This window comes from Ruditapes philippinarum, unplaced genomic scaffold (assembly GCF_026571515.1).
Source record: "Ruditapes philippinarum isolate M1 unplaced genomic scaffold, ASM2657151v2 ctg1018_1_1_1_1, whole genome shotgun sequence".
NCBI lineage: Eukaryota > Metazoa > Mollusca > Bivalvia > Venerida > Veneridae > Ruditapes > Ruditapes philippinarum.
The window spans coordinates 39,291-67,245 of record NW_026857866.1 but is presented as its reverse complement, the minus strand read 5'-3'; the positions used below and the strand labels follow the sequence as shown (position 1 = coordinate 67,245).

The 27,955-nt window shown below is 33.9% G+C and overlaps 2 protein-coding genes across 3 annotated transcripts in view; both read left to right on the top strand.

Moving 5' to 3' along the window:
• LOC132751290 (uncharacterized) lies at window positions 1-4,428 on the top strand. Its single transcript, XM_060741452.1, has 5 exons — window positions 1-338; window positions 1,706-1,765; window positions 2,219-2,285; window positions 2,506-2,664; window positions 2,902-4,428. The coding sequence occupies exons 1-5, from the start codon at window positions 312-314 to the stop codon at window positions 4,086-4,088; spliced, it is 1,500 nt and encodes a 499-aa protein (XP_060597435.1). The 5' UTR covers window positions 1-311; the 3' UTR covers window positions 4,089-4,428.
• A 7,790-nt stretch (window positions 4,429-12,218) lies between these two features.
• LOC132751289 (uncharacterized) overlaps window positions 12,219-27,955 on the top strand; it is a 33,323-nt gene continuing 17,586 nt past the window's right edge. Inside the window, exons 1-13 of one of the 2 annotated variants that reach the window (XM_060741451.1) lie at window positions 12,219-12,337; window positions 16,236-16,456; window positions 17,027-17,114; window positions 17,727-17,825; window positions 20,195-20,260; window positions 21,034-21,062; window positions 21,763-21,846; window positions 22,539-22,592; window positions 23,270-23,356; window positions 23,769-23,898; window positions 25,573-25,624; window positions 26,741-26,876; window positions 27,612-27,656. In XM_060741451.1, coding sequence (XP_060597434.1) covers window positions 16,307-16,456; window positions 17,027-17,114; window positions 17,727-17,825; window positions 20,195-20,260; window positions 21,034-21,062; window positions 21,763-21,846; window positions 22,539-22,592; window positions 23,270-23,356; window positions 23,769-23,898; window positions 25,573-25,624; window positions 26,741-26,876; window positions 27,612-27,656 — 1,020 coding nt within the window. In that variant the 5' untranslated portion in view covers window positions 12,219-12,337; window positions 16,236-16,306. Of the gene's footprint in view, window positions 12,364-16,235; window positions 16,457-17,026; window positions 17,115-17,726; window positions 17,826-20,194; window positions 20,261-21,033; window positions 21,063-21,762; window positions 21,847-22,538; window positions 22,593-23,269; window positions 23,357-23,768; window positions 23,899-25,572; window positions 25,625-26,740; window positions 26,877-27,611; window positions 27,657-27,955 lie in introns of both variants that reach the window. The other variant, XM_060741450.1, reaches the window with a different exon arrangement.

Here is a 27,955-nt window from a genome sequence, read left to right as displayed (position 1 = left end):
TGGCCAATTATTAACAACTATATTACATCTTGGATATATTTGCTACAGTTAATTAAAGATATTATTGATCTTTGAAAAGTACTGTTAGGAGCTTGTTGTGTATTGAATATCAATCTGCACTTTTATTAAGTATAGTTTTATTGGTTAACTTTTGATATAGGCGTGCCTTTGTGCGTGTGTTTGTGTGTGTTCGTGTGTGCATGCGCGTGCGTGTGTGTTTGGGAGCAGCTTAAATACACGATCACAATCGTTCTCTTCCTCTTATTTTGCTACTTCACTTGGAGAAATAAGATAAAATACAGGCCTAGGATATGAAGACTACTTTAGGATTCTTGTTGGTAAGATTAATTTATTTTCAAGTATATTTGTTTTAACATTTATAACATTAATAATATGGAGATTATGTCTTATTTTAACAATTTATATTAATAATAATAAGGTTCTTTAAGGATTCTTATTTTCTCTATTTTATCATTGAACTTAGACATTTTGTAAATGATGAATTAAATTAAATACTTTTGTGACACTAAACAATTGTATTGCAAAGACATGTTACATATTGTCGAAAGCTTTGTAGGCTGATTGTCATTAGTACAAAATGTCGTCTGCATAGTATTTTAATTTTATTCTGAGACTTATCATAAGTTCCAGTTTTATTTAAATTTCTTTAAAGCTGCATGCCTCCATGATGAGCCAAAACATTTCAAGAAAATCAAACTTAAGAAAATGTTCTAAGAATTTAAGAAAAGAAAATTATTCAAGAGTCAAGTTATGTATGTTATGTGGGATTAATGACCGATTCTGCAATGATACTGCGCGATTAATTTTTGCATATTTTTACATCTTTTTGTAATTTACTTATATCGTATGTGCAGTTTGCAATGTGTAAATAACGTACTTTGTTTATTTCACAATATTTTACTTTAAAATACATTTTCAAAATTTTCATGAAAATTAGCATTTATCTAAGGGGCATGCTGCTTTAAGTGAAAACAATTTAGGATGACTGTAAATTGCTTACAATAAGGTCTTCAGATGTCTCTGAAGAAATTCTTCGAGAGTTTATAAGAAATGACATTACGAACGAGTTTATTTAATGCAAATTTTGACTGATTCTTACTGACATTTTTTTCTTCTCCGCTACTAACGAAGGAATGACTTTTGGTTTGGCTGGCTAGATCTCCCTGTTGTCAACTGGGCAATCTGGTTTTACAAAAGTTTATTTTAGAAAAAAAAACAACAGCAAACAAAATGTCAGGCAAAAAAAGCGAATATGCAGCAATGCAAAATACGATAATGCAACAGTGCAATAAAGCGGATGAGTTACATGCAAAAAACGAAAATGTCGCGATGTGAAAAAAATGATAAAGTCCAACTTTGTCTTATCTCTGTGTCTAAACATTGTTGCATTCTTGAGTCGGAAAAGAGAAAAGACAACAAAATTATGGGGGAAAAACACACACACACAAACAAGGTGTTGTGTTTAGCGTTAAAACTGTTGCATCTTTACTTTTTGTGATGAGAGTGCAACAATGTGAATACAATATCCAGTTACAATTATAATCAATAAACTGTTTATATTTGAGGTAATTATTTCATATACTGTGGTATATGACATATGTGTAACATGCAATGTGGTTAAACTAAATTATTTTTCATGAAACTGAAAGCGATCTGCCATTAATAAAGGAGAAATTTATTTCAGATTTCACTATGCGTAGTAATGTTAACTGCTAGTCGTCAATTAATATGTTCACACGATGATGTAAGTAATTATTGAAATTATCTAAATCTAAATTGTTATTTGACACATTTCGATTGATATCACATCGGTTGAAACTATTTTATGACTACATGTAAAATTGTGCAAAATGTTTAAAAATAAAGTATTGCTTTGAATTATCGTGATAAAACATTAACGAGCCGCGCCATGACAAAACCAACATAGTGCGTTTGCGACCATCATGGAATCAGACCAGTCTGATCAGGAACCGTGCTGTCCGCTATCCGTTTCTCTTCTTGTAGATGTAATTTGGTTGGTTTTGTCATGGCGCAGCTCATTTATACTTGAACTCTTGGATGCATCTATTCACAATGTAATTATATGAGTAGCATTGGTCAACATCTTTAAATTTCTATTTTAAAATGTGAATGTGGTTTTAAATTGAAGACTAACTGAAATTTATTCAATATTTTATTTAAAATATTATGATAATAGGACTGCGAGTCTGACCAGTTATGCCGAATGATCCGTGAATGTGAAATACCCAAAAAATGTTTTCCGGGTAAGAAATTATGTTTGCTTACTTACATAATTGAAGAAGGTTACTATCTAGATCTAGTAATAAATGATGGAATAAAATACATTCAACAAGTGTTATTATCAATTTTACAGTTTTATCTTGATGGATATTTAACTTAAAACATTGTAAAAATGATAAATATATGTTACATTATGCTGGTATTATAAACCACTTTACAACTTAACCATTATGTTTTCTTTAGCGACAAATATTGGAAGTAGGTGTACAAGAAATTCCGACTGCTGGGATACAGATCCAATGTTTCCATGTGATGGTACTCGTTGTCGGTGTCAGGACAGGGTATGCACATGTGGAGAGTGTTTCACTGAAGTAGATCAACGTTGCGAACTAAATCAATCACGTGAGTTTATATATGTTATCTTTTAATTCGTTTATAAGTAAGTAAACTTGAATAAAAGATAAACTGATGTCTAAAATAGTAGAACTGATTGTTTTATTAAACAATATATATAATTTAAATAAGATCGAGGTAGCAGCAGTAAAAAGAAACAACGAAGATATACTAAAACAAACAAGAAAACTTATCCACACTATACAAGTATATCTATATTTACATAAATTTACATAATTATTGCAGAAGCAGGACGTACAGGAACCTCATTTCATACAGGGTATGAGTTCTCATTACAAACTGACTATGGCACCCAAAATTTGTATATTTTGAGTCCGAATGCAAACGTTAACATTACCGTTCCGTTTTTATCGATACTTGATGAACCACATGAGGTTATAAATTCAAAAGTTATCGAATTTCCCCCCACCCTTCAAGTGCAATCGGATGGAGTCCCTTCAAATAAAACCGTTTTCATAAAATCAGATACTCCAGTAACTGTCTACTGGCTAAATTATAAGAACGTTTCTGCGGATGGGGGACGCGTCTTATCGGACGAAGAGTTAGGAAAAGAATACATATTACCAAGTGGCCGACCTGGAAACACCAGACCAGACAGATTTGAGCAGTTTCTTATAGTAGCCTTACAAGATGGTACATCTGTACAAATTGAATATCCTGGCGGTTCTCAAGAAACTATTTCATTAGACGCAATGGAAGCTTTCAGAAAAAAAGGTACCGAATTTTCAGGCACCATTGTCACGTCAAACGAACTGATTGCTGTAAAGTCAGGTCATGAATGTTTTGTAGCTGATGGTGGACGTTGCGACCTTATGTCAGAACAAATTCCTCCAGTATCTTCTCTAGGTTGTATTCACATAATAGGATACATGAAGCCGTTCCTAACATCGTTCGTGAGAATTACTGTTCCTTTCGACGAAACAGATGTAACCATTTATGATGAGAATGGTACCGTGATTCAGAGCCTTGTAGGATTGTCCCGTGGTGACACCTTTATTACAAACTATTCAAATGTCGCATTATCAGTAATATCAACGGAAAGAGTTCTCGTTATCCAGTATGGGGATGATTATGAATTAAATCCTCCCCGAGAGTCTTCTATGATGCAGATCTTGTCAATTGACCGCTATGTTTCGACATATGACTTTTACGTCCCGGAAAATTTCGAGCAGGCCATATTAGAGATAATTATTGAATCCAGTTTAGACCATACTGGATTATTATTGGATGGCATGATGCTGATTGTAACAGAAATCGTCTCGGCAACACTACCTTGTTATGGAACGTATGATATAATCTACTCAAACGTTACTGTTGGAAGCCATACGCTAACCCATGCAGATGATGCCGTTTATACAGCATTTGTGTATGCAAGAAGAAGTGTGAGGGCTGAATATGCAATGGTGCTATAGAAATCGAAATTTGGTAACCGGATCGGAACTGACCTATGCGAAATCCTTTTAGTTATATGTATTATAGGGCTTAATGACAGCGGATGTTTTTTTTATATTTGACTTACCATTGTTACCATTATATATTGATCGTATTTTGATAAGTGGGTTAATGTCATATCTTGTCTTGTTGTTTGTTTTTTATTTATAATATTCATTTCATCCATTCTATCACTCATAGTAGGCCTACATGCATTGTTTGTTCAATCATATTTCATTCCAGTGGGAACTTTATAACTCTTAAACGGTTTGTTTACAAATTTATTTGGGATATTAACACAATAAAGGATCAGAAATAGTATTATGATTTGGTGTTGACTTCATGGCAAACCTGTTACAAATAATTCCACTGAAAAGTCAGACCTTATATCATCTAGTGTGTTTCTGTATACAAATAATAAAAAAAACTGACAAACATTTAACCCGAGAAAGTTATATTTGATAATATCAAAGTGAAAATTGTTCACACTTTTAAAAGACAAAAAAAAGCAAACAAATATCCTATATATATATTTTCCCCATGATGAAGGAACAAGTCCATATTTATCACATACCCGTGCCGCTTTTGCGACTCCGTAAAATGTTTTTGCACGGCCATGAATATTTTTTGACGTGATGTGATTTGCATATATCATTTGCGTATACACATGTATATAAAAACATACTGTAAAGATGCGCTAAATGTTAGGCGTTGAAAAAAAATATTCTTTCTCACATGTTGGTAGGTGATATTTAGAATTTTATATTCGTGTAGGTTCATTACTGATTACTTACACTCATATCCAATATCCTCTATTTATAACATGTACGAAGATTTAATATTTGAACGAGTTAAATAAAGTTATATTGGAGCCTATGATTGGAACATTATTATTCAATGAATTTAGTATTGAATCTTCACGAATATAATATTCTATTTACCACACATCAAAAAAAAGTTGTCACGTGACTATAGTGGGTAAACATACTTGTAAATAATAAGAGTGCACCACATTAATTACTAATAAGCCCAAGAATCAGATAGCATTGCAAAGCTATCTCTAAGTTGTAATTATCCTTAAATAATGTTCAGTTTGTTATTCAATACAGTAAATGTAATTTTAGCTGGCGTTCGATATCAAGTGTAAATAACAAAAAAAAAACCTAGTTTCTTTTAGTTGAGGATTGAAATCAATAAAAAGTTATTTTTACATTAAAGCAGCACGTCCCCAGATTCATTTAAATTTTCATGAAAATTTCCGAAATGTATTTCAAAGTTAAATAGTGTGAGATAAACAAATAAAGTAATTTACATATTGCAATCGGCCCCTACAATTCACGAAAATTAACTAAAAATTGGTCAAAATATGCAAAAACAGCCCTTACTGCGTTAGTAACGCAGTAGAAATATGGTGATAAAATACTACAAAATCAGTCTTAAACCGCACATAACATGTAAAATATAACTTGGATCTTGAATGTTTTATCTTTCTTAAAAGTTAAGTGCATTTTTCTCAATATTGATTTTCTTCAAATAGTTCGGATCATCTGGTGGCGTGCAGCTTTAAAGGAAAAGACAGAGCTTGTGATAAAGGGTTTGTTTTTTTACTTGAAGGCTACATATGGTTGATACAAATGAACATCAAGCATTTGCTTGGAAAACTGTAAAACACATTACAGGGACAATTCATAGGAATATCACAGCTACAACATGAGTGTAGGGAAAATATGCTGAATGTCACTCAATTTGGAGTTGAAAAAGTTAAAGTCAACCAAATCAAACATGTTTAAGCAAATTATTTTCCACAAAAGATCTGTTAACATTGACTACAATACCACATCGACAAGAAATATGACATAAAAAGATGACAAGAAAGGTAAGTCATATACTAGTAATAACTTGTACAAAACAGGTTTAATGGTTACATAAGAAAAAAAATTGTGGTTGTTTAGCAGCATCTCCTGGTGTAACATTCATTGAAAAATAACTTTGCTGAAATACCCAGATAAGTACAGAAACGACACTGTATGTGTGTTGCTTTATGTTTGGACAAAAGAGACAGCCAGGATTTTAATGACATTAGCTCATAAACTATAACTATGGTCAGATACTTATATCTAAAGAACTTATAACAAAAATATGTTTTAAACTTTCTGACCAGGGAAGGTGGCATTTTCTAAGTTCTGTAAATATGTATATCAGCACAAACACCTAACTTCAATAATTATATTTTTGAGATATAAAATCTTAACGGTAGAATAATTATGTAACTTCCCACAGCTATTGTGTGGATACATTTCTTATATGTTCAGTGATATTCATCTTAGACCAACTAATTGCACTTCGCGTTGAGATATTGTGCTATTTTGTGTATGGGCAATATCTCCCCATTCAGCGAGCTTCTGACCAGAACAAATAAATACTACAGAACATCAACATATTTTGACTATATACATATACCAGTACCGTTGGCCTAGTGATTAAAGCGTCAGCCTTCGGATCGTGAGGTCGAAGGTTCGAGCCCCACCGGGAGCGATAATTTAGGCAGGGACTCGTTCCGAAATGGCCGCTTCGTGAGCCGCGAGGTAGTTAAAATGAATGGTTAGTGCGATTTCTATCCGCCTGGCATAGCGGTAGGAGTTGGCAGGTACATGGTATGCAAGCAAAAGGTGTCTCATAAGTCAGAAATGGCTGGCCCTTTCAGTAGGGGTGACACTATAATAAACAAGACGTTTACCTTTTATATATAATGGGTTAGTAAGAACAAAGGAAAAGTTCCAAACCATGCGACAAGTGATTATATAGACATAATGGCATTCTGATAACTGCTATAGATGCGTAAATACATGTATTTGTTACATAAACGGCAAGTTTATCGTATTGTAGATACTTTATGTGAGCGTTTTCAATCCAAAAATACATACAATGTATATCAGAATTTCATTTCTGTATAAAATTATCTTTTTACATAGTGTCTATGTAAAAAGTATTGACTAATGGGGAAAAAAGCAACATGACATTCTATATAATCTTTATTTTAGTCTCATCTATGCATAACAACATAAAACAATTCATTTGCATTATTTTACAAAATAAAAGTTGTTTGTGTACGGCCATTCTATTTAGAATTACAAGAGACTGTAAAAGTAACAATGTAAGAGAGGCAACTCTGCAAAATTTTCAAATATAACTTACAGAGTTACCTCTCTTCTCATACCTTATTCTTATGCATATAACAATTAAAATATAAAGAAACTATTGCTAATCTTGTTCTAAAAGAATTTCTGGTACACTTGCTTTACATGATATTTATGATATACAAGGGAAAGCTATACAGGCATTCATTACCCGGCGTTGCTGGGACCGCCCAAGCATTTATTTTAGTATAATTGTGAAGGAAGCTATAAGTTTATACACACTTTCGAATCTGTTCCTGGAACCAACCAGTAATAAGCAATGAGTGTAAAGTTTCTTGCCAAAGGAAACAACGACTTGCCCCTTACGAGGTTTGAATTCATGCAGCTAGCGATCATTAGATTACTAGTCCCGATGATCCGTTAAACACTCGGCCATGCCGCCCAGCATTGAGTTCGGCCTTCACTAAGACCTCAAGATATAATAATAGCTATGAGGCATAATAATATCAACATTGTCGTCTGCTGTCTATTACGTCGTTTAACTAAAGTATATAGTACTACAGAATACTGCCTTAGCCGGTGCTAGGGTGCAGGAAATGTGTTGGCTTTTATATTATCCTGACTAAACTTCTTACTGATTAAATGTTGGTTAACGCAGGTTGCTTGGGATACTCTTTTTTAATAGCATTTTTTAAATTCATTTCTTAATTTAAAAACAAAAATATAGTAAAATCATCTTTAACTGGAAACTTTTTCTTTTTGGTGGAATTCAGCGATTCATATTTAAGAAAATGTATGATAATGAAATTATAATTCTGAAAGTAATCATTTTTTATCAAATGATATGACACTTTGTTTTATTTTTAACAAATAAAAGATTTTCTGGAAACAATATGAAATTATTTTCGTTTCGAACAATACAATACATTAATTAATGTACAAATGTACTGAAACCTGACCCAGTTTGTTTCTTGTGTTTCATAATTTCAATTCTTTTTATTATCTTTAACAAATGCATATTTATATCTAGGCATAATAAAATTTTATTAACTAATTCTTATTCAGAGAACGTCAATCAACTTCAAAATGCTGAATGAAATTTTCTATTACCCATTAATAACAAATTTAGAAAAGGAGTGTAATTGGCGCGCAGCTGTTCCACCCGCAATCAGCTATTCTACTCGCAGCAGGTTAACGGGGGTGATTTGGGAACCTAGTTTGTTTGTCGTAAAATTCTGGATCACCAAGTAAAAATGAAGAACAAATATGATGTCCAATCAAAAGGTATTATATTAAAATATTGATATTCAAAATAAATTTATCGATATCTATGTGAATAAAAACCAGCGTGTTGTTTTTGCTTTTTACCATATCGCCGCGCTGACGATTCGTCCCATAACGACTCGCCCCACTTTAAGCCCCTTGTAGGTCTCTGCAGTGGTGGTGGGTAGGGGGTTCAGGTGGCAAAAAAACACGATAATTTCACGGAAGGATTTGCCCCCCCCCCCGTCCAAAAAAAAGAATAATAAAAAAGAAAAAAAAGAGATGTTTGGTAAGTAACCATGATTTGTATCATCCTGGGTACAAAAAGTCGGGCAAGATCAGTGATAATCTTTCATTATAAGTAGTTGACAGGTTGATCTTTGTTTACTTAATTTTGACAGATTTATAATACAGATGTATAATACATGAATAGAATAAATTTAAGAAATTTCGTTTTGACGTATTTTTGTCTTACATAATATTTTCGTGATATTATATATATCTATGAGAAATTTTCAAAATGTCTACATTATTTTTTTCCATTTCATGAATTGAAAAAATAATATTTTTTTCAAGGACAAGTGTATTATAAAATTCCGGAAGATAATAATTCAAATCATATAAATGTACGTCGAACATATCCAGTCTTTAAAAATATGCACTGAACACTTACATGGGCCATTGAGCTAAATATATTTCTGTGAATAGGCATAGCATTGACTCACTGACTTATTATTTGGTGGGAGGGGGGAATCCCGGGATCGCCTATAGAAAAGCCGGGACCCGGGATAGTATTAAACATATAGTAATCCCGGGAATTGATCACCTACTCTCGGTGTATTTTGATTATGATTATGATTATGATTATTATTATTATTATTATTATTATTATTGTAGAGATTTCTGATTTGTAGTAGTTATAAAAAATCTTTAAAAATAACGTATTTTTTCACAGACAAAAGCGTTAATTAATTGACCTCAGAATGTCACATACACAAAATCTTATTTAATATTGTAAGTACATGTATTAAATGGCAATGGAAGTCGTTGTATACGAGCATCGTATTGGACATAAGGAGTATGCAATAAGAAAAAGTAAACACAAGTTGTCAATTAATTCAGCCAGAAAAGCCGGGATCGTATTAAGAAATATAGGGATCCCGGAAATTGACCAGTCTAAGAAGATATTTTTCAGATAAGCCGGGATCCTATTAAAACATATATAGGGATCCCGGGAATTGACCAGTTCAAGAATATAGTTTTCAGAAAAGCCGGGATCGTATTAAAACATATAGGGATCCCGGAAATTGGCCAGTTCAAGAATATAGTTTTCAGAAAAGCCGGGATCGTATTAAAATATATAGAGATCCCAGGAATTGGCCAGTTCAAGAATATAGTTTTCAGAAAAGCTGGGATCGTATTTAAACATGTACAGGGATTCCGGGATTTGGCCAATTCAAGAATATAGTCTTTATTTTTTTCTAATTAATTAGGCATATAATTATAAGTATTGTGATTGTTTGTTAATAAATAGCTCTAAATAAATTTATCATTTTCCATATACATCTTATAAAAATAAGCTATAGATCTAGTTAATTGCTAAATACAGGGTGCAAAAATAAAATTTATCAATTTATTAACTGCTTTAAACAAAATTTAAATTTCATTTTTTTAATTTTAAATGTATTTTTTACAGTTTTAATTCAATAAAATGTGGTTAATCATTCATGCAAAAGCTCTGTACCCTTCTTCTGCACTTACTGACACAGTAGCAGACATCTACATTTGAAGGGGAGATAACAATAACAACATCTGTCCCAATTTAAAATGTCAAAATTTAAAATAAAATTTAAATATTTCAAACCTGTCAGTTATCTTTTTTCATGACCTCCTGCCATCTCCAGCGAACCTATGCCGATGGGGACTAATCACAGACCCAACATGCAGTCTGTGCAAGAAACCAGGCACTCTGGAACATGTTTTACCTTCCTGCTCCACAGCACTGACACAGGGCAGATATCGCTGGCGACACGACAACGTCCTCAGAGAGGTTGCCGATTGGCTGGAAGGGGAGAAGAAGAAGCCACGCAGAAGTAACTCACAGGCAGGCCACATCAACTTTGTGAGACCGGGTGAAACTGCGAAGACAGAAGCTTCACAGAAGAAATCGATCCTTGACGGCGCCACAGGATGGAATATGTCAGTCGATCTAGGAAAGAAACTTGTGTTCCCGGGTATCGTCCAGACCAACTTGAGACCAGACATTGTACTGTGGTCCGAGACAGGGAAGAAGCTCGTTGTCATCGAGTTGACAGTACCTTGGGAGACGAGATGTGAAGAGGCCTATGAGAGGAAGAAGGCCAAGTACACTGAACTACTTGAGCAGTGCCGACACCGAGGTTGGCGGACTTGGCTATTCCCCATCGAAGTAGGCGCTAGACGGTTCTGTGCGCAATCTGTATGTAGATTGATGACAGCTGTTGGCACCACTGGCAGAGACAGGCGCCGGGCAATCCAGAAGCTGAGCCAGGCTGCTGAGCGGGCGTCTAGCTGGCTGTGGCTACGACGCGAGGAGACAAGCTGGATGCGATCAACCTCCACACCGTAAGACGGTGGGCCCACCCGCCATTACAGATGTACTTGGATAAGGGCCGAAACATCTGGCGGGCACCAAGCTGACGATGGAGGAAGATCCGCAGTCGAGAACCAGACCTCAGAAAGGTGCGTTTAAGACTGTATTATCCACAATTTTTTTCCTGATTTCTATGCATAAACACAGCACTGATGCAAAATTTCATCGATATCCATCAACCAGTACCCATTTTTCAAATTTCTCCTCTTGGTGTCGGCCTGGTGAATTTTCGTATTCTTTGTTCTATAGTAAATCAGTCACATTTGAGTTCCACTGTTCTTGATAAATTATATACTATCTTCAGCTTTAAACATCAACACTATCTAAGTCAAATGAGGCCCAAAATATAATAGGTTAGCCATCTACTTTTTTTCAGAAATCTTCATTCTGTTGTAACACAGTTTAAATTCACCACTTTAAAAACTCCTGACTGCTGGTTGGTGGTACATCTTTAATCCTTCCGCCAACAAATGAGTTCCTGGAGAATACACAAAAAACAACTTTTAAACTCATCATATAACACACAAAAACTACACACATGCAATAAATACACTTTAATTATGACCAATCTAACTAGAGATGACTTAAATTGGGCCACTTCAAAGTTTTAAAGAACTACTTTCTAATTCCGTACCGGGTTGAGACCTAATGCGATCCCGGATCCCGGGGCGAAGTTTAATAAATAAAACTTCGCCGCGCGCCGCCACTAATTAGCGTGTTTTCGTCCCGCGACCCCGCCAAGCGAAAAGTTGATTATTAACATGTTAAATGGCGGGGGCGCGGAGCGAAAACACGCTAATTAGCGAGGGCGCTAATTAGCGTATTTCGCTCCGCGCCCCCGCCGTTTTATTTCATAAATCTATTAAGCTCGGACTTTCCGCGTATTAACTTGACTTTGATTAGATTAAATTCTACGCAGGCATTGTTACATACTATTAAAACATGACTAAAACTGTAGTATCTGCAACCTAATTTATAAGAGGTCTAAACCATTTTTTGTAGTTTGCGTATGTAAAACATTTAGTATTATTCATCCTTGCCGTAAGGTGATCTACAAAATATTTAGTGATATTCATCCTGTTTTATCGTAAGTTGGTCTTTCGTTAGAAGGGAAGGACTTTAAACCAGTAAATTGCATGTCAGATACCACAAATATTCCTGTGCACCTCCTTGTTATCCACAACTTTTCATGCCAGTTGTAAGGAACTACTATTAAATTTATTTGTAATATTTTTAATTTTCTTTTTTTTTTGTTAAAAAAGACACCGGGATGGGGGAGGGGGTTAAACTGTGACATTGTGCAGTTGTGATTGAAGTACGTCTGCTGTCGTATGCCGTTGACCTGTATTTTCGGGGATTCAACGTTTAAATTAATAGTCTGTAAGATCCACAGCCCAAAATATGAAGCTTCAGCCTAGTCCAATATATTAGACGTTACAGGCTTGTTTATGTCGGTCAAGCCCGACGTCTAATAGGTATTGCTCAAAAATGCATAGCATCATAAAAAAATTCAAAAAATGTCTTTTGTCTTGCCTTTCAAGCTTTATTCAAAAGCTTATTTTCTTTTTCATTTTCATGCTCAATCATACACAAAAACTCTCAAACAATGTACTTATCAATTTAAAATAAAATATAAACATCAATCTATTTTTGTCTATCAGCCATACTGGTTAAGCAAGGTGCTTAACAGATTGATTCCAAATTTTTGAACGGAAAAATATATTCGAACACGCTGACGGTGCATTGGCAATTATTTCGTTAAAAAAATATTCCTTTAGATTGTTCTGACTCAGTTAAACGCTTGCATTTGAATAAGCCATTTAGATTTCGCGCACTTTATGGCCGCCATTTGTTTATCGGCTGTAAAAAGAATTGAAATACATGAGAGGATTTAATCATGATTTTTCGGATGTGACAGTTTAATTATTTTGACAAAAGGTATTTATTTTTTAGTTTTGTTCATAAATAGGTCAAAACTTATGTAAATACACGCTGTCTTCATTGTTTTTCATTCTGCCCGATTTTCTGGCGGAACATACTATGGGTTTTTGAGCAATTTCGTTTATCTCAAAGCGACGTCATATTTATAGGACTAGCTTCAGCCATGTAAGATGACTTCGAATTTTAAAAGATAATCAGTGATAATTCTAAAGATAATCACTCCGAAAGAATCGCTCATATTTATTGCCCCCTGCTTTTTGTGTCGCCTCTACAGAGTAGTGGCGACATATAGGGATCACTTCTCCGTCGTCTGTCTGTCCGTCTGTCTGTCTGTCCGTCCGTCCGTCACAAAACTTGTCCGGACTACTCCTCATAAACTACTGGTGCAATTTCATCCAAACTTTACAGGAATGATCAGTACCAAGTCTAGTTGTGCATATTGTCAGCATTTTCCGGTTCAATGATTTTTGTCAGAGTTATGGCCCTTTAATAATTTTTAATTTTAAAGTTTGTCCGGACTACTTCTCTTATACCACTAATGTAATTTCAATGAAACTTTACAGGATTGATCTGTAGCTCAAGTCCTTGCGCATATTGCACGGGTTTTCCGGTTGAATGATTTTTGGCCGAGTTATAGCCCTTTGATAAAAAGGTTTCTTTTTCTGTGTGTTGCCAGATACACAAAAGCTTGTCCGGACTACTCCTCATAGACTACAGGTGCAATTTCATCCAAACTTTACAGGAATGATCAGTACCAAGTCTAGTTGTGCATATTGTCAGCATTTTCCGGTTCAATGATTTTTGTTTGAGTTATGGCCCTTTAAAATTTTTTATATTTTAAAGTTTGTCCGGACTACTTCTCTTATACCACTAATGCAATTTCAATGAAACTTCACAGGATTGATCTGTAGCTCAAGTCCTTGCGCATATTGCACGGGTTTTCCGGTTGAATGATTTTTGGCTGAGTTATGGCCCTTTGATAAAAAGGTGTTTTTTTTCTGTGTGTTGCCAGATACGCAAAAGCTTGTCCGGACTTCTCCTCATAAACTACTGGTGCAATTTTATCCAAACTTTACAGGAATGATCAGTACCAAGTCTAGTTGTGCACTGTCCGCCTGTCTGTCCGTCTGTCACAAAATTTGTCCCAACATGAAATTGGCCATAATGAGGCGACACATGTGATTACTGATCGCTCTTGTTTGAAGAAAAAAGGGGGATTTAGAAATAGGTTCCATCCATCTGTTCATCTGTCTGGCTGTCCGTCCGTCACACTTTCGTGTCGGTCCATAAACTTCTTCATTTATCAAAGGGATTTGAAATAGCTTGGCACGTTTGTTATAATAAGGCAATGTCTCATGTGCATCAGACCCCTCCCTCAATGGTCAAGGTCGCACTTGCTCATTCAAGGTCAACATTATTTATTTGAGGGTATATGTTATGTCCAGTCCACAACTTTCTTATCTTTGAAGGGATTTTGTAAATACTTGCCACCACAATTGTTCGCAATAATGAGACAATATGTCATGCGCAAAAACCGGTCACCTACCTCCAAAGTCAAGGTCACATTTGGAGGTCAAAGATTAACATAGTCCATTTTAGGGCATATTTTGTGTCCGGTCCATAACTTTTTTTATAGATCAAAGGATCTTGAAAATACTTGGCACAAATAGTCACATTAACAAGACAAAGTGTCATGCACAACAACTGCATCCCTACCTCCAAGGTCAAGGTCACACTTAGAGGTCAAAAATTAACATAGTCTGTGATAGGGTATATTTTATGTCAGGTCTATAACTTTTTCATAGATAGATGGATTTTATAAATACTAGGCACAAATAGTCACAATAATAAGATGATGTTTCATGAACAACACCTGCACACCTCCCTCCAAGGTCAAGGTCACACTTAGAGGTCAAAGATTAACATAGTCTGTTATAGGGTATATTTTGTGTCCGATCTATAACTTCTTCATAGATCAAGGGATTTTGTAAATTCTTGGCACAAATGTTCACAATAATGAGATGTTGTGTTATGTGCAATAACCAGTGGCCTACACTTAGGTCAAGTACGGCAAAGATTAATATAGTCTGTTACAGTGTACATTATGGATTCAGTCTTACAAGGTCACATAAACAATTAAAAGATATCATAGTCTGTGTTTTTGTATCAAGAGAATAACTCGAAAAGTATTAGAGATAAACTCTGTATATGATAATTCTTCCCTGCCTTTTGGAAAAAAAAGGTGGATGTAGAAATGGACTCCATCTGTTTGTCCCATCAATGAATTTCAAAATAACTTAGCTAAAATGTTCTGTTTAGGCATAATTAGACAGCCTGCCTTACACAACTGTTGGATGCCCATCTCTGTTGTTGCATTTGAAGATCTAGCATTGATCAAAATTTGAAACTAAAAGTCCTGATCCATACCTCAATCATTTGAAATAGCACAATTTTATGCTTCAATAAATTTCATATAATACTTCCTTAATGCGGGTGACAAATTCTTGTTTATAAACTGGTTTTGGCCCCAATCACCTTTTTTAACAAATAAAATAAAAATCTGTCTAGGGACGAGTACAAAACTTTGACAGATCTAAGTTAGGTACCTGACCAGCATAACCATGTTTAAATTTTGCTCTTTTACTGTACAATGTACTTTTTAATTGGAATACAGTATAGGCCTGAATGTGACAACTTTTCATGTTTATTCAAAATTTCATAGCAGATTTACGGCCCTTTTTTATTTTGATTATAATTCAGTACCAGTAAAAAATGTTCTGATGATTGTATCAAAGAAATAGAACTACCCAACCTTTTCCACGTTTTCTGAAAAATAATATATTGTTCAAAAGTATTGATTTTCTTGGAAATTCAAACTTAAGTTTATCTTTAAATGTTACATGTTCTCTAAGGTAACTTTAAACAACAGACAAATCTTATAAACATAAATCACTGTATTATTTGACTGCTGTGTCAACAAATGTCTCTCTTTATGAAGAAACATAGATGCCCTGCTGGTAAAAATAGACCCTACTGGACAAAAATTATAAATGGCCGGAAAACTGCTAGGGGCCGAAAAATGCTGGGAAACCAGTACATGTAGATATAATCAGTCCATTCAACGATTCATTTGATTTACTTCTGTATTTTTAAAGGTTATGCAATGCAAGCTACAACCTTGGAAGAAAATTGTGTCTAGTGGTAGAAATATATAAAACTGTTTACCATGACAACAGTTTTCTGTGAGGCCGAGTTTGATGATCTACTATTCCTGGAGAAGGCAGGTGGAGGTACATTTGGGAGTGTATACAGAGCAATATGGAAACCATACGAGATGGAAGTTGCTGTGAAAAAATTACTTGTCCTTGATAAAGAGGTAAAACATTGTTTTTAACAGATCCTAAACAATTTGAAATATAGGTATATCTTAAGAAATCTATAATAATATTTGTAATATCTTAATTACAGTATTTCATAACAATGCATTCATTCAATCTATAGCTTTGTGACATTTTGATATTTGTAAATGGCAATTTAACAGGTAGGGTTAATTTGTCGTTGCGTGACTGTCTTTGGATTTTTTCATGTAAGAAAGTTATCCAGCTAGCTTACGTAATGTCAGTGGTTCTACTTAGGTGTCGGTTTGTGCCTGACATAATTCACAAAGGGGCACCTAAGGTATTCCTCCACCAGTAAAGCCAGAAAGATGCCATATGACCTATACTGGTGTTGGTGTTACGTAAAACTAAACAAAAAACACAACAAAACAGGTATATCTTAACAAATATTACAGTATTTCATAAGAATATATTCATTCAATCTATAACTTTGTGACATTATCATGAGTATGAATGATGATTCTTGGTAAATCAGATGTAAGTAGAGATAACTTATCTTTGTTGAAGATTTTCTAGATGAGATATTGACTTATAATGATATATTACAGGCACAGGTACTAAGTGTATTGTCTCATAGAAACATCATCAAGTTTTATGGAGCTGTGACAGAGGAGCCTAACTACTGTTTAATTACAGGTAGCTTATTTCTTGAATTCGATTGTTAAACATATACACCAAGTCTAAAGTTGTTGAAATGATGTAAAAGCAGCATGCCTGCAGATTTATGCTTATTAAAACTTTACAGAAATGATCCTAAGTTGGTCCTTTTCTAAAATTGCTTAAATTGTTCAGGATAGCAAAACAAGATGGCCACCAGAGTTAAGAATAGAAAAATCAACTTCGCGTCCTCAACCATGTGGAAGATTTGGATGAAACTGTATAGCAATTATCATTATTTAGGTTGTCCTATACAAAAATTGCTAAAAACAATCTGTTGAACAAGTCTTGTCCATGTCGAAAGAAATCCTCTGGTGAGCGATTAAGGGCCATTATGACCCTCTTGTCTTCGTTTGCAAGTGACTTCTGAACTGTACAAATTCCAAAGAAAAAAAAAGTTTTATATGGATGTGTATACAATTATTAAATATATTTGTATGATGTGAGGAAATTTGATAATTAGTTAACTAAAATAAGTGATATTTGCAGTCTGTTGTTAGAATATTACTTTGTTTCATACATACATGTACCACTAGTATCTTATCATGAAGGGTTTATTTCAAAAACTGTTACTGAATATATACATTTCAGAGTATGCCAGCAATGGATCACTTTACGCATATCTACAGAATCCAGAAAATCATCTAGATTTTGAACAGATTTTAAAATGGGGCAAAGAAATTGCTTTAGGTGAAAACATATTTACAGTATTTCTTTAGCTTATTTTAAGCAAAAGTTAAGGAAGAATTACAAAGATAGACTTGATAGTCCATTGACAGCTTTCATTGTTCATCAAAGGTTTCAGGCTTAAGTTTGCTTAACAGATGGTATCTTTCTGCCATTGTTTTTCTTTATTAAAGTTTTTCATCAATAATTTAGATACTTGAACGTTATGCTAAATGTCTTCGATTTTTATACCCCCAAAAACGAAGTCGGTCGGTTGGTCGGTCGGTCGGTCGGTCCAGCGGTCCGTTGCATTTTCCTTGTCCGGAGCATAACTTGAAGACTAATGGTTGGAATTCAATATAACTTCATACAATGGTCAAGCACATTGAGAGGAAGTGCAGTGCACAAGAACCATAACTCCATCTTGACTATTTACAGAGTTATTGCCCTTTGTTACTTTTCCTTGTCCGGAGCATAACTTGAAAACTACTGGTTAAAACTCGAAATAACTTCATACAATTGTCAAGCACAATAAGGGGAAGTGCAGTGCGCAAGAACCATAACTCTATCTAAAGTAATAACAGAGTTATTGCCCTTTGTTATTTTTCCATTGCTTTCTTTTGTCCGGACTATAACTTGAAGACTAACAGTTGGAATTCAATATAACTTCATACAATGGTTAAGCACATTGAGAGGAAGTGCAGTGTACAAGAACCATAACTCCATTTTTACTAATTACAGAGTTACTGCCCTTTGTTACTTTTCCTTGTCCGGAGCATAATTTGAAAACTACTGGTTGAAACTCGAAACAACTTCATACAATTGTCAAGCACAATAAGGGGAAGTGCAGTGCAAAAGAACCATAACTCTATCTAAAGTAATTACAGAGTTATTGCCCTTTGTTATTTTTCCATTGCTTTCTTTTGTCCGGACTCAAACTTGAAGACTAATTGTTGGAATTCAATATAACTTCATACAATGGTCAAGCACATTGAGAGGAAGTGCAGTGCATGAGAACCATAACTCCATTTTGACTAATTACAGAGTTACTGCCCCTTGTTACTTTTCCTTGTCCAGAGCATAACTTGAAAACTACTGGTTGGAATTCAAAACAACTTCATACAATGGCCAAGCACAATAAGGGGAAGTGCCATGCACAAGAACCATAACTCCATTATGACTAATTACAGAGTTATTGCCCTTTGTTACTTTTCAATTGCTTTTTTTTGTCTGGAGCATAACTTAAAGATTTCTAGTTTGAATTCAATATAACTTCATACAATGGTCAAGCACATTGAGAGGAAGTGCAGTGCATGAGAACCATAACTCCATCTTGACTAATTTCAGAGTTATTGCCCTTTGTTACTTTTCCTTGTCTGGAGCATAACTTGAAAACTACTGGTTGGAATTCAATACAACTTCATGCAGTTGTCAAGCACATTGAGAGGAAATGCAGTGCACAAGAATTATAACTCCATTTGACAAATTACAGAGTCATTGCCCTTTGATACTTTTCCTTGTCTGGAGCATAACTTAAAACATACTTGTTGGAATTTAAAACAACTTCATACAATGGTCAAGCACAATAAGAGAAAGTGCAGTGCACAAGAACCATAACTCCATTTTGAATAATTACAGAGTTACTGCCCCTTGTTACTTTTCCTTGTCCAGAGCATAACTTGAAAACTACTAGTTTGAATTCAAAAGTATTTCATACTATGGTCAAGTATATTGAGAGGAAGTGCAGTGCACAGAAAGCATAACTCTTTTTGACTAATTTAAAAGTTGTTGCCCTTTGTTACTTTTTATTGTCCAGTGCATAACTTGAAAATTAATGGTTGGAATTCAATGAAACTTTATACAATGGTCAAGGGCAGTGAGATGAAGTGCAGTGCACAAGAACAATAACTCTATTTGGACTAATAACAGTTATTGCTTTTGTTACTTTTTTGTCCAGTGCATAACTTGAAAACTAGTAGTTGGAATTCAATACAACTTCATACAATGGTCAAGTGCAATGAGAGGAAGTGCAGTGTACAATAGCCATAACTCAATCTTCAGTATTTATAGAGTTATTGCCCTTTGTTCCTTTTCCTTGTCTTTCTGGACTTCTTACAGAGTAATCCAATAAAACTTCATCAATGGCCAACCACATTCAAAGGAAATGCAACATACAAGAACCACAACTATCTGTAATTGCCCACAACCATAACTCTGTTTCAATTCTTTACAAGGTATTCTGTTACTAGTAACATCCTCATTTCCGAAGCAGTCTTGTGGGGGGTATTAATCACATTTAGTGATAGTTCTAGTTAATTTAAGAGTCTGGGTTGGTACCTATAAATTTATTATCATTTAAACTGTTGTTGAATGTTTTCTTTTCTCTATTTCAGGAATGAACTATTTACACAGGGAATCTCCAATCAAAGTCATTCATAGAGATCTCAAATCTAAAAATGGTAAGTAGTTACATAATCTGTCCTCCAGATATACTGTGATGGTATTGACATTCCTATATGATAGTTGGTCATGTGACATCAGGTGATAATGTCATGATGAAGACTGATCTATTTTAGTTGTTGTTCAAAGACAAACTATTTGAAATGTTCATTGTTTGTTATTGACAATAAAGTTTGGATGACAATAAAGTTGTTTTCATTGAAGAAATTACATTTTTTATTTTATGTAGTTAAGCAAATGCAGGTTTAATTAAGATAAGATTGTGTAGGAAGCTATAAGCCTAATGACATGCTCACACACTTATTTTTGGAACTAACGGCATACTGAGTGATGAGTGTAAAGTTTCTTTCTCCAGGAAATGTCAGCTTGTTCCTGTAGGGGGTTTGAACTCACATAACTGGTGATTCTTAATCAGACACAATAACTACTCAACTCTGCTGCCACTAACTAGAAGTTTTAATAAGAAGAACAGCAAAGTTTATCAGAATAGTTGATAAGTTTTAATCATAGACTAGATTCACTATTGTTTATTTTTTCAAAAATCTAGGTCATCAGGTGAAATCAAGTTTGTATACTCTCGAACTTATGAAACACTTGTTAAGTTGACAGAACTTCATGATACTTCAGTCAAATGTTTTTCATGATGTGAGGTAGCTGACATTCACACAAATTTGTAAAATACATATATCTGAAAGCGCAATGCTGTACATGTTATTTGACATCTTTATCACTATTTCTTTAAAATAAATGTATTTCTTTCTTAATATTACAGTGGTGATATCAGAAGATTGGATATGTAAAGTAAGTTCTTTACACATTATTCTAGTTTTCTTTACCAATATATTTATTGTCTTCATTATCATATATGAGGTGTTTCACTATCCGAGTGAAGTTACTGATTTTAAACCACTTGCCTCTCTCTACTCTGAGTTTGAATCCTGGCACAATCCTTGCATTCTTCCATGTGCAGGAGCTATCCAGCTAGCTGACAGAATTTGGTGGCTTTCCCAGGCCCCCATTTGTGTCTTAAATAATGCTTGTATTAGCACCTTAGGTCTTCCACTATCAGAAAGCTGTAATGCCACAGTATGATCTAAAATACATGTACAAGAGTGAAAATTATGTAGAAGACAGAGTATATTTATATACATGATAGAGTGAAAAATATGTACCAGATACAGTGAAATATATGTACAAGATAGAGTGAAATATATGTAAAAGATCGGAGTTGAAATATATGTACAAGATAGAGTGAAATATATGTAAAAGATCGGAGTTGAAATATATGTACCAGATAGAGTGAAATATATGTACCAGGCAGAGTGAAATGTATGTAAAAGCTAAAGTGAAATGAGTGTTTTGTTACAGATCAATAGTACAATATCAATTACATGTATATTACTATGAAGATATGTGCAGTATATAACAGACTAGCTCTGTTAAAGGAAATAATAGGTAATACATTAAGACTGTTAATACAAATATTATTTTGTTTGTATAGATTTGTGATTTTGGGGCATCAAAGTTCATGGGTGGAACAACAAAGATGTCCCTGGCAGGAACGTTTCCCTGGATGGCACCGGAGGTAAATCAATACTTTCTAAATTAGGAACAGAAACAATATTTTCTGCTTACATGATGGACAGTGTTCATTGTACAAATTCATCCTTCAGTAGTGGTCAGAATTTCTTCAAACCTGTATGTGGCATGGTTGTATGGCAAATTATTCCATTCTAGTAAAAAAAATAATTAATTGTTATCATTTTCTTTTTAAAGCCATTGTGGTGGTTAAATGGTTCCTCCCCACTCTTGTTATCAATACGTTTATGCATTCATTTTGGATGGATTTTTTGTAAGGTTGTTTCAAATATATTTGATGTGAGTCATAAGGGCTTTAGATAGAACACCATAAAACATTTTGTAATTCATAGATGATTAATAATTAAACTTGGACTTGATTTCCATTTTAACTTACATATTCTTGTTGACATATCAAGACTTGTATTTATTATTGCTCAAGTTTCTACATAAAGGAGCTTTTGTCACCATTCTTATAAATACATGTATCAACTTATGTGGTCCTTTTATTATGTCCCATATCCCACCAGAACTTTTTGATCCACAGGAAGGTCTAATTTATTATATTTTGTCAGATTTTTTGTCTTTTTAGATAATTTTATGAAAATAATAATTATTTGTTAAGAGGAGAAGACTCTTGTTATAAAAATTTTTTTTTCTGTCTTTTTGGTGTTGACAAATTATGAGTGATATTTTCAGGTTATACAGAGTCATCCAGTATCAGAAACATGTGACACATGGTCTTATGGAGTGGTATGTAACTTTTTTTAATTGAGTTAAACCTGTCACATTTGTTTTCATGTCAAAAGTAAAGGTCAATTGGACCTGTTATTAATTTAATATAAAACTTATCATTAAATCAAAGTGCATTGACCAATAAACTTCAAGCTTTGTATGTGGATACACGTTGATGAGTTCTACCTGTCCCACTCATTTTCGAGTGAAACGTCAAAGGTTAAGGTCACTTTTGTCCTTCAATAACAAAACATAAATCTGGCTATTAAAACATGTAACACTTGCCCAGGAACTTTAATGTTCTACCATTTTGTTTGTGAAATTGGTGACTTACTAGTGTTATAAAAGTTATTTAATGCCAATAATTAATTGATGGTTTCAATAAAATATCATGCACAATTAATTCCTGTTGTTATGTGTGTGTAAGCAAATATTTACAAATTTGTATTCTAGACAAGATCATTCACTGGTGATGAGCCTTGCTCTCTGGAAAATTTACCACACTGAAAACCAGATTTTACTGTTGAAAAGTACAACAATGTACTGAAAAATGCTTTTTGTCACATGGTTCACTAAAATAAGCAGTAAGAATAACTCCAGTTGGCTTATTGGAAATTAACATTATAATAAAAGTAATGGGTAATGATATCAATGACTATATTTCAAATTTTAATATTTGAATGTATTGGTTTCAGGTGTTATGGGAGTTGTTGACTCATGAAGTACCATTTAATGGTATAGAGGGATTTCAAGTAGCCTGGCTTGTTGTAGAAAGAGAAGAGGTAAACTACTGCAACTTTTATCACAAATATATCATTATTTTGTCATAAATTTGTGTCCATCTGTTTACTGAAGGGACATAATATGGTATTTCCCTTGTGACTTACTGTATTTTAATGGTACAAAGTGGTAGATCATTTGGTTTCTTTTCATTACAAGTTAATGTATTTATAACCTACATTGGTCATAAAAAAAACTTTCAGTATACAAACTTGTTAAGACTTGCCAAACTTGTTATATAATTTTGTTTCACAAGTGTGGTTTTGACAAATTCACAAATTCACAAAATTCCTTAAGGTAAAAAAGCGAAATTTAGTTCATGTGAATTTAAATCCCTTTACAAAGCTGAAAAAACAGCAGAACAATAAAGGGAGGAAAAACAGAAATGCTAAAATTTTTGTATGAATTTCATAGAGGCTGACAATACCAAGTGAATGTCCACCATGTTTTGCCAAGATTATGTCCCAATGTTGGGAACTAGATCCAAAGAGACGTCCATCTTTCCGACAGATCCTTAATAAACTTGATATTATATTGGAAGATGGTAACTATAGTTTGTTTAGTTTATTCGAATTATTTACTACTTATTGATTTATGTGATTGTGTAAAATTATTTATTCAGACTTTTGAATAGTTTATAGAAATGTACATATGTATATATAAGCCATAACGTCCTGGACGTCTTGGACTGTCCCGGAACAGGTGACTGTGATGGAGGTGTCCTGGAGATGGTTTATGTCACCACATAAAAATCAAAATCTGAGATTATCTTCTTTGCAGTAAGAAATTTTTATGCCCCCGCGCATGTAATGGCCGGGGCATAAAGTGTTACCCTGTTCCGTCATTCCGTCCTTCCGTCATTCCGTCATCATCAGTTTCCGTTCATTATCTTAAGAAGGGTTGCACACATTCAACTCAAATTTTACATATGAATATGTCATGAGAAAATACAGGTCAAGTTCGAATTTGGTCATGGTTCGATGATTTTTGGCAGAGTTATGCCCCTTTTACTTTGAAAATAATATGAAATTTCAGTTTCCGTTCATTATCTCCCCAACGGTACAACACATTCAACTCAAACTTGACATATGGATATGTCATGAGAAAATACAGGTCAAGTTCGAATTTGGTCATGGTTCGATGATTTTTGGCAGAGTTATGCCCCTTTTACTTTGAAAATAATATGAAATTTTCAGTTTCCGTTCATTATCTCCCCAACGGTACAACACATTCAATTCAAACTTGACATATGGATATTTGAAAATAATATGAAATTTTCAGTTTCCGTTCATTATCTCCCCAAAGGTACAACACATTCAACTCAAACTTGACATATGGATGCGTCAAAGGAATGCGCAGGTCAAGTTCAAATTTGGTCATGGTTCAATGATTTTTGGCAGAGTTATGCCCCTTTCACTTTGAAAGTAATATGAAATTTTCAGTTTCCGTTTATTATCTCCCCAATGGTACAACACATTCAACTCAAATTTGACATATGGATATGTTTTTGGAATGCCCAGGCCAAGTTCGAGTTTGGTCATGGTTCAATGATTTTTGGCAGAGTAATGCCCCTTTCACTTTGAAAATAATATGAAATTTACAGTTTCTGTTCATTATCTACCCAACAGTGTTACATATTCAACTTAAATTTGACATATGGATATGTCAAAGGAATGGGCAGGTCAAGTTGGAATTTGGTCATGGTTTGATGATTTTTTTGGCAGAGTTATGTCCCTTTCACTTTGAAAATGATATAGATACATCTTAGGAATAAGCAGTTTAAGTTTGAATTTGGTTGTAGTTCAATGATTTAAGACAAACTTATCTTTCCTGAATGTTGGAAAAATTTTGAACTTTCAGTTTCAGCACTCTTACTTTTAGCCATTATTTTGGCTACAAATATGCAATATGCTATTTTTTAAAAGGTTTAGACTGAACAATTTCAGTGCCTTGAACATTGTATGAAAATGGTTTGTGTTAACATTGAAAAGTTTTAAGGGCTTTGAACTTAAAATGAAAAAAATAATTAATGCACCATCTGAAATTTTGGCTGCATGCGGGGGCATCCGTGGCATGATGACACATTTCTAGTTTTTATATGCAATCGTGTTGTCAAGTTTATATTAACTATTCTAGAAACGATTATCCCCAGACAGTATAGCTGTATACAGGAAATGGATATATTCTATGCTGTTTATGTTTTTGTCTTGTATTTCAGAGGCTATGCAAGATGTTACCAATTCCTTCCTGGACCACAAGAACATCTGGCAGTATGTTGTTTAACTTTCATTGTAGACTAAGTATAGGTATAAGTGGGTTGATCTTAGTTGCATGTTGGCTCCCTAATTAATTAATATATAAAGCACTTAAGTGATTTACTTGTGTTTAACTACATCCTCGCCAAATATTGCAATAACTTACTGTCTAGCAAGCTAATCTCTCTAAAACAGATAAGTGTTAAGTGAAACTTTATTGTATATGCAGGGTCAAAAGCAAGATTTGCAGACCAAGTTCTACAACTCTTCATTGCATTCCATAAAAGTTGTGCCCCTTTTTGACTTGAAATTTCAATTGATAGATGAATATCTCTGAAACCAGAACTGTTATTCACTGTAGTATTTTACTGTAGAATGTGGTATATAAGGGTATACATTCATTAGCCCACCAGGACAACAAGTGCTCAAGTTGAGCTATTATTTTTTGGCGTGTGGCGTTACGATTTTTATTAAACATCTCTTCTAAAGCACTAGAGTAATAAGTATGTAATCATAAAGGCCCATTGAACAAAATGGCCACTAGAGATAAAAAAAAATAGAATAACATTTAACAACATCTCCTCAACTTCTTGGTAAATTTTGATGTAACTGTGTTACAATCATTATCAGAGGTCTTTACAAATATTGCTCACTGTTGAAAGAAATGGCCACAAGAGCTGAAAATGCAAATAAGCTTTTAAGCAACATTTTCTCCTAAATACACTTTGCCAAAAGTAATGAAACTATACAGGAATGATCCATCAATGGTCTTTCACTTAAATGGCTTAAATGATTCCAGTCAGTTAAATAAGATTGCCACCAAAGCTTATGACATGTTATGTGAACAAATATATTCAGTAAGATTACTTGACATTTGTAGTTTCTTTTACATACTTTTGTTTGTAGTACTATATTTTTTTAAAGTCATTAAAGTATCATTTGTAACAGTCAGTCTATGAAGCTAGATGTCCCTTATGGCTAAGGGGTTACCAAAATCATCTTTCCTGTTCCGGCGCCATATGACATATAAAACCAATCAAACTAAGCTAGATTTAGGGACCACCTGTTATTGATAAAAATGATTTTTCATAGTTAAAAATAAAATAAATAAGATCACCATATATATTACAGAAATGAAATAGAGTCAACACTGACGAGATTAAAGAAAGCAGAAAGTCAGCTGACTAATAAAGAACGGGAACTTAGAGAGAAGGAGATACAGCTGATGGCTAGAGAAAAGGATCTGCAGCAGCAACTCTATGTAGCTGTAAGGTTACTTACCTTTCTTAAAGATCCAAATTAATTCATTTGCTTAAAGACAGTTCCCAATTTTTACAATATTTACCTCCCTTGCCAAAATTGGCAGCCATTTTGGGGGTCAGTATTCTGTAGATCTAATATAATCGACAAAATATGAAGAAGAACAAATTAATATAAACAGCTGATTTGGGTGAAATGTAAATTTTTTTATACATATGAAGGAAAATATTATTAAAGCACCAATATGTAAAAAATTTTTATCAGTTTTCTTAAAGTTGATAGAATTATGACGGCCAGGGGAGATTATAATTGCTATGTGAAAAGCATAAATATTTGGAATGTAGCATTGTCTATTGAACATCTACCAATTTGCTTGTATCATGGTCATGGGGTCTGTGAATTTTGTACAGCAACTGTTGACAAGAACTCATTGAAACTTTTTAGAAAGTTTGTGATTCTACTCTGGTGCATTTAAGGTCTTCTTCTGCCAGTAATGTTTGAAAGTTGCCATATGATCTTTACAGATTTTGTGTGACTCAAGATCAAACAAAAATATTATGTTCTTCATTGTAGATTTAATGACAATTTCTAGTTATAGAATCTGGTGAGTGATCAAAGGCCATCATGACCCTCTTGCTATAAAATACATGATACAGGTGTTTGAACTTGAACTTTGCTGGCACATTGTGTAGATTATCAGACAGAATAAATTGAAATTTTACATTGTATTTTTAATTTACAGGCTTTGGATTCCCATGATGTAAATACATGGACAGAATATGATGTGGTAAGTGATGTTGATTTTTTTATGTTCTGGGGTGTAATGTAATTGAACCATCCATCTGTCTGTATACACTCGGGTGACATTACAGGATGAATGTTTGGGCATTCTATACAGACTATACTTGTGGGGGGAAAAGCCCCAAATAGAGTACAAATGCTGAACAAGGTTTCAGAGATCAAAGACATAACAGTAACCATATAACATTAACTCAGGAAGGACATTCATCCATTTGTACAAATATATGCATGCTGAGGTTGCTATAGAAAACAATAGGAAACAGTAATCTCCCTGTGATGCTAAAT